General features: G+C 50.7%; 1 protein-coding gene across 2 annotated transcripts; it reads right to left on the reverse strand.

Moving 5' to 3' along the window:
• Positions 1-646: 646 nt before the first annotated feature.
• On the reverse strand, positions 647-6,381 carry Mrpl58 (mitochondrial ribosomal protein L58). Of its 2 annotated transcripts, none has more exons than XM_041635866.1 (6): positions 6,155-6,381; positions 3,603-3,639; positions 1,984-2,043; positions 1,391-1,473; positions 1,135-1,304; positions 647-922 (listed from the first exon to the last, which is right to left on the reverse strand). In XM_041635866.1, the coding sequence occupies exons 1-6, from the start codon at positions 6,344-6,346 to the stop codon at positions 838-840; spliced, it is 627 nt and encodes a 208-aa protein (XP_041491800.1). In that variant the 5' UTR covers positions 6,347-6,381; the 3' UTR covers positions 647-837. The 2 variants fall into 2 exon arrangements, with proteins under 2 accessions (XP_041491800.1, XP_041491802.1); XM_041635868.1 differs by having other exon boundaries at positions 6,242-6,364.
• Positions 6,382-7,500: the final 1,119 nt, after the last annotated feature.

Here is a 7,500-nt window from a genome sequence, read left to right on the forward strand (position 1 = left end):
CTGGCCTTTATTCTTGCTTTTAAAAAATAAATACATTGGCGGGGGGAGGTATAAAAAACACCAGCAGGGACTGGTGAGATGTCTCAGCAAGAACAGCGCTGTGGCCAAGCCCGATTGGCCCCTGGGACCCACATGGTGGAGGAAGAAAACCGACTTCCACAGTTGTCCTCTGATTACCAGACATGCCTCCCTCATTATAACTAAAGTCAGGGCCAGCCAGATGGCTTGGCAGGTGAGGTTCCAGCCCCCTGGTGGGACAGAGGTGACTGCAAGCTGCTCTCCAACCCCTCACATACAAACGCCCACCCACTCAGCATGTAAACAGTAAACCCAAACTTCTGGCCTGGGGATGTAGCGCAATGGATTTTGACGCTCTTACATGCCTTCCTGCCAGGTGCACCTTCCAAGTCTCCTGCACAACCTGCCATTTGGCATCTCTGGCTTCCTTGCTGCCCACTGTGTTCAGTTTGTGGTTTTGAGGGTCCAGCTCAAACGCCAGCTCAGGTATCCTGGCCCTTCCGGCTGTTTGCTCAAGGGCCAGCCCACACTCCTCTGCTGCCCCAGGTGCTGGCCCAGCACTAGGCAGTAACTGTGAGGGTCCAGGCTGAGAGGCTGGAGCCCTGCTACAAAGCTCTGAGAGGTGAGGTTCCTGTGCTTGGAAGTTTATTGCAGCCAGAAATACACGAGGAGGGCAACCGGGTGAGCTGCCTGGATGCCCTGTAGCCGTCCCTCCTAAGCAACGCTCTGGCCAGGCTCCAGTTAGCGAGAAGTCTCCCCTGGAGTGGCAGCCCTGCAGAGCGGCATGACACTCGTCTCTGCAGACAGTGTGGGGTGACTTCAGTCCATAGCCACCCTCCTGCTCGTCTTTATGGAAGAGTTGATTCTCTTCTGTCGCAGCCTTTCCCGATTCATCTTTTCTATCCTGAAAACAAAAGACGGCAATGAGGCCCAGATGTGCAATCAGGGCTTTTCAAGGCTGGAAGCTGAGGGCGAGCAGAGCAGCCCGGGCAGCAGGAGCCAGATGTGCAGCTGGGCCTGGGTTGGCACCTTGCTCCTCTCTGCAGCTTCCCCACTGCCATGCTGGGAGCTCCTGGACTCCATCTCCCCTGCCTTCTCTCACCTGCCCATCTGTACCTGAGTCTCTGGAGCTGAGCGTCTTCCTTGGATGGCTCCTTGGGCATTTGGTTGGCCTCAGCAATCATGTCTCGAATTTTCTGTAGGCACTCCGCCAGATTCCGGAACTGGTAGCGACTGATCTCGGAGGTAAGTACCAGCTCTCCTGCCTTGTTGATCTTGTTTTTATGCTGCCAAGGAGGAAAATGAGGAACACCACAAAGCCCATAAGCCTGTCCCCACCCTGGGATCTGCAGGGGCAGAAAGGGGTGAGTACCTTGAGAGCAATCTTCTGGCGCACAGGCTCAGCGATCCAGTCTGCACTGGCCAAGTGAAACCTGACTTCAGCCTTGGAATTCACTGTGGATAGGGAGGAAGGAGCAGGGACCATGAGACTCTTCAGAAGCCATAGTGTCCAGGCCTTCAGGGAGAGTCCTGAAGCCAAGACAACTATCTAGCCAGGACATTCTAGCCTGTGTCAAAGCTAGCCATGGAACAGCCTACAAGGCTAATCTTTCTGGGACAAAACTAGACTTGTGGTATCCAAATGTCCAGGGTTTCTCACAAATCTTACAGGACTCTGAAAAGAGCGGGGGATGGGTTTCACAGAGCAAAGGAAACGTGTTCTTTGTGGATTCAAGCAGGCTGCCAGCTCATGCTGGAGTTCTCTTTGTTTATCCTCAAAAGCCAATCCTAGCCTTAGCAACAACCTACAGTGAGCACCAGACAAATGGCCACATTCAGAAGGCTCAAAAGGATTATTATAAGCGGGAGGTGTGTGTGCTGCTGCAGAAAACCCTTTATTCCAGAGGAATGTGAATGCAGAGTTCCCTCTCACACCCCGATCCCAGAACACTGCCGGGCCTGTACCTTTGTTAACATTCTGCCCTCCAGGACCGCTACTCCGACAGTAAGATATGCTCAATCGATCTGCAAACAGAAGAATACATACATGAGGGTTCCCCATGGCGGGACATGTAGAGTACTAATTTAGTCAATGTGACTATTACACCCCCCCCCCCACGCACGCGCACTCACACACAGGTGCACACACACACACGCACCAGTAAAGCTGGACAGCATCCAAAGATGTCAAAACTAAAATCAAGACAACTGACTTTCCCAAGGCTTCCAGATAGTGGAGGAAGTAAATTATGACCCAAATCTAGCACATTCTACCAAATCCTTGTTTTGTTTGCTTGTTTGTTTTAGAGACTACTCTTTCAGTGGCTCAAGCTAAGGACAGACTTAGCTTCACACAGTTAGAGGAGTGGCGGATATGGAATCAGGACGGGCTAGAAGCTCGAAAGGACACAACGGGGTGGGCAGGACGGCGCATTCCTTGTAATGCCTGCTTGGGAGGCTGAGGGAAGAGAATGTGGAGTTTGAGGCCTACAGTTGAGACTACACGACCAGACAGGGACAAGAGAGTACTGTTTCTGACTGTGTTCTCAGAGCCCAGCTCACGGGCTGGGAGGAAACTGTGTGCCGGAGGGGTAAGAACCTGATCTTCAGCTCAGGAGCTTCCACCCCAAAAGGCAGAGTGCCCACTACCTACATATGGTCTTGGTGAAGTCCTATACAGGGTTTCTCTGTGTAGCCCTGGCTATCCTGAACTCACTCTGTAGACCGGGCTGGCCCCAAACTCACAGGATTTGCCTGCCTTTGCCCCCCAAGTGCTGTGACTAAAAGTGTGTGCCACCACCACCCATCTTGCCTATTTTTAAACTGGAAGGTTCCTTCCTCCCATTTCTCTAACTCATGCAAAGGCTTTCATAGTGTCTGGGTAAGTGAGACGGAGAAGAAGCCAACTGAGAAGACCGGCTGGTAAACCCCAGCAGTGTGGGCACTGAGGTGGTGACACATGGTGGCAGGGAACACAGTCCCATCTTGAGACCACCTCCCAGGTCTCCCTCCATTGGAAAAGTCAGTTAAATCTTGTTCTGACTCAGTAACAAAGGCACCTGGAACTGAAGGGGAATGGCTGCACTGTGGAGCCCAGCAAGCCTGCATAATGCTGGCTGCAGCTAAGTCTGTTCAAACAATGCCGCATGAACCTCCAGAGCTTGGGAGGCCAGGAAACATAACAACTGTCCACGGAGCAGAACGCCTGTCTTCCCAGGGACTGTGATGAGGCACTTTCCTGGCTCCCACTCTCTACCTTCCTTCTTCCCATAGCACTCAACTCCTACCCCACAAAGATAGCTCCAAATCACAAGCACATCCAGAACTCTTCATATGTGGGCAGACCACACAGTCTACATGCATGGCTGAGCCATCATTTGCTCGCTAGTCTAAGCTATGCTGCAAAGGGTCCTTCCGCCCCCACCGTTGGTCTCTCTACTGTCTTCCACGCGTCTGGTGAGATCTACACTTTGTGTGTGTGGTGCATGGGACAGACCCAGGCCTATCTCACACTAGGCAAATGCTCTCTTGACCCTGAGGTAGCCCCTCGCCTGAAAGGACTCATTTTCAAAAACATTACTCACCTAGAGGGATGTCACTGCTGGCTTGTTTCGCATGCTCCTGTAATATAACACACATAGTGTCAAAGAAAGGCGTCACCTGCCAGCCCACTACTAACTGGTCCAAGACAGAAAAAAAAATAGTGTAATGCTATAAGCAGAATGTTATATATTTGAGGCTGAAGAGATGCTCAGTGGGTAAAAGCACTTCCTAAACGTCAAGCCTGACAACTTGCGTATGCACACCCACACAAACAATAAATCAATGCAACAAACACTTTTTAAGAAGTTATGCACTATTGTTTTGGGGCCTCCAGCAAAATCATGCTATCAAACCATCCCCAACTCAGGCACTACTGCAGTGCTCCTCCAAGAAGAGGGGCACATGCCTCTAGCAGCCTGCCACAGCTTAAGCTATCGCTGGGTACTACCAGCAGCCTGGCTCATGGGGGAAAGGAATGGGGTGGCTGAGACAAGGCTAAGAACACATACACAAGAGACACTAAACAACCCTCTGCCAACCTGGAGCAACAATCCTAGTGTGCCACCCTGCTCCTTCTGGTGCCACAGGAAGTAGGCACCAGAGGCACTGTGTCTTGAGCAGATCCTGCTCCATAAACCTGGAGGGCTCGAGTCAAACTGAGTTATTCCTGTCAGGCCTTCTCCTCCCCTAGCTCTTCATCCAGCAGCAATGCCCTCCAACCTTAAATCCTCTGGACCACAAGGGCCACCCCCAGAGGCTGTCTTGGCCTCCAAACCCAGAACATTCTTATCCGCACCCGCTTTGATGCCTTCACTCGTTTGAGCTTCAGAATGGGGGCAGGGTGGAATCCTCATGTCTGCTCACTTTTCCACTCTGGTAAATCCCCCATGCCCCAGGTTTTCTTCTCAACTCTTTATGTCTCTTCCTCACCTCCTTTACCATCTCTCTGCGGTGGCTGAAACTCTGATACACCATTGAGATCTTTCTTTTCCCTCCCTGAAACACTGCATCCTTCTAAGCCGATGAAAATGTCACCTACGTTGGTGACCCCCAACTTTGGGTTCAAGAAAACCTCTTTGCTCAGCTACAGTTCCACATACCCAGCATGCTCTCACTTCTTAGCCAATCCAGTAGTAAATTCCTTCCCTATATGCCTAGGATATGACCATCTGCAGAATTCCTACTGCTTCTACCCCATGTATCCTTTCTTGCCTATATTACTGCAATCTTTGAACTCACCTTCCAGCTCTTGCCATTCTCCAGGCTACTGCATGGAACATTCTGTAACAGTCAATCTTGTAAAATATGTATCACTCCCTTCCTGGCCTCCACCTACCTCTTTCCTCTTTGGCTTCCCATCATTGGCTTGCCCTGCTTAGCCACACTTGTCCAGCATACCACTGCTCTGAAGTGGGTGACCTTACTGACCATGTTGCCCAAGACTCTCATCACCCCAGTATCCTCACGTTTTCCTTCTTCTGGTTCTCTGTCTGTGACAGGGTCTCACATGGTCCAGGCTGGCCTTGAACTTGCGATTTTCCTGCCTCCCAAGTGCTGGGATTACAGATGTAGGCCACTACGCTCCACTTCTTCCAGGCCTGGCTTTCCCAGACCACTCTACCTAAAACTGCAACTCTCAGCTGGATTGGATGCTGCAAGCCTATCACCTCATCATCTTGAGAAGCAGAGGCAGGAGGACCACTGCAAATTAAGAGCCCAGCCAGGGCTTTTAAAGAGCCTTTCTCAAAACAAACAGGCCCAGTATAGTGACACAAGTCAATAATCTTTTCATCTGGAAGATGAAGGTGGAGAGATCAGAAGTTCAAGGCTACCCTTAACTAGGTAGCGAGTTTGAGGCCAGCCTAGTTACATGAGATCCTTTGTCAAAGCAAATTCACAAGAAACCTGCAACAGCATCTCTAGCTCTACTTCTTCCTTCTGGGCTTACTTTCTCTAAAGACTTACTTGGTTTTATTCATTTATGAGAGAGAGAGAGAGAGAGAGAGAGAGAGAGAGAGAGAGAGAGAGTCTGCTGAACGAAGTGTGAGTGAATGAATGAATGAAAATATGAAAATACTGGATGCTCTCTCAATCCTATAGGTGCAGCTCAGTAGGTTCCCTCTCTCCTGCTCTAGCCCAGGAAAGTGTACCTACACACAGCAGGCTAAATACGCATCCTGAAGGAACAAACTTTGTTTCTGGCTTCTTGACGTTACTAGGGGCAAAAGACTGAGTAACGATACAGCTTGCGGACCTCGGCTTTTATGTCCACTTTGAAGGGCCATAATTCACCTTTCCCATAGAATGTGGGCCTGAAGACCGGGAAACAAACGTGGGAAAGCTGGTGATCTTGAAAGAGGTGATGGTGGCAGGCTCTCTCCCGGGCTGCACTACCGAAGCACGAGGGCGGCATCCACATCCTAAAGTCCTAGCCGCCCCTCCCCGTCTCCAGCTCCCCCCCCCCCCCCACGCCCCGGTTGCTAGGACGACCAGTTCTTCCCGCAGCAACCAAAACCTTCCACGCCGCCTGGCTTCCTGGCGTCACCTAGCAGCGAGAGGACCCGCCCTTTCCGTCCCGCCTTTCTCGGCTCACCGGGACCTTCCAGGCCGTATCCACGCCCTTGGACTCGGGGTAGAGCTTGTCCAGGCTGTAGATGCTCTGGAATTCGGTGCCGAATACCTGTCTGTGCAGAGCCCGGCGAACACAGAGCGCGGGCGGCGGGAGCAACAAGGTTCCAGCTCGGCTCAGGCCCCAGCGGAGGCCCCAGGAGGCCGCCATGTTCATTTCTCAGGCCCGCTTCCGGTGCGCGCTCTCCCAGTGGTCCGCGAGCTGGCGCTGCACTCGCGTCTTGAGTTCCGCCTGGTTTTTCGTGCTCCGGACTGGTCGCTTAGGTGTGGTGGCGGGAGCCAGCTGGCATCTGGCGGAGGTTGACCGGCAGACTGCGACCAAAAGACTCCCGTTTCTGTCTGGCGTGGTGGTGCTCGCTGGCAGTCCCATCACTGCACTCAAGGCTAAGGCAGATTCTATTCTAATCTAGTTACATAGTGAACCCCTGTCATGAAAATAACAAATAGCCGGGCGGTGGTGGCGCACGCATTTAATCCCAGCACTCGGGAGGCAGAGGCAGGCGGATCTCTATGAATTCGAGACCAGCCTGGTCTACGGAGCGAGTTCCAGGACTGCCGACGATACTCAAAAAGAACCCCAAAAATAGCAATAACAATGATATTGCTACTAATAATGGATAATAGTAATAATAAGTAAATTATAAATAAATGAGCAAACCCTGGATCCCACGCCTCTAGAAACACCCCTTTCTCTTTTTGAATCTCTTCTCTTCACCTGTACCAACAACTCAACCAAACACATCAATAAGATCTTACTGCCAGGCAGTGTTGGCACATGCCTTTAATCCCAGCACTCAGGAGAGTTTGAGGCCAGCCTGGTTTACAGAACAAATTCCAGAACAACCAGGGATATACACAGAGAAACCCTGTCTCAACAAAATGAATGAATGAATGATCTTACCTGTTCATTGGATTATTCCCCCCTTTCTCAGTTTGTGCCCCACATTCCTAGCCTGCTTCAGATAGATAGAGGGATAGATAACAGATATATAGAAAGATAATCAACCAATCTCTCTGTGTGTGGTTTTTAGTCTAATGGTTGGTTGATTTTTGTGGTATGTATGTGTGTATGTGTGTGTGTGTATGTATGTTTGCATGTATGTACTGAGACAGGGCCTCAGTTATGTAACCTGGCCTAGGTTCACTATGTAGATCAGGCTGTTTGCCTGTCTCTCCAGAGCATTGGGATTAACGGTTTAGCCAACCAGGTCTGACTTTTGTTTGTGTTTTGAGACAGGTTTTTTTTTTCTTTTGTTGTTTTATTTTGTTTTTAAACAGGGTTTCTCTGGAACTAGCTCTTGTAGACCAGGC

This window comes from Microtus oregoni, unplaced genomic scaffold (genome assembly GCF_018167655.1).
Source record: "Microtus oregoni isolate MIOR12 unplaced genomic scaffold, Mior012 000048F_ref0000485, whole genome shotgun sequence".
NCBI classification, from domain to species: Eukaryota; Metazoa; Chordata; class Mammalia; order Rodentia; family Cricetidae; genus Microtus; species Microtus oregoni.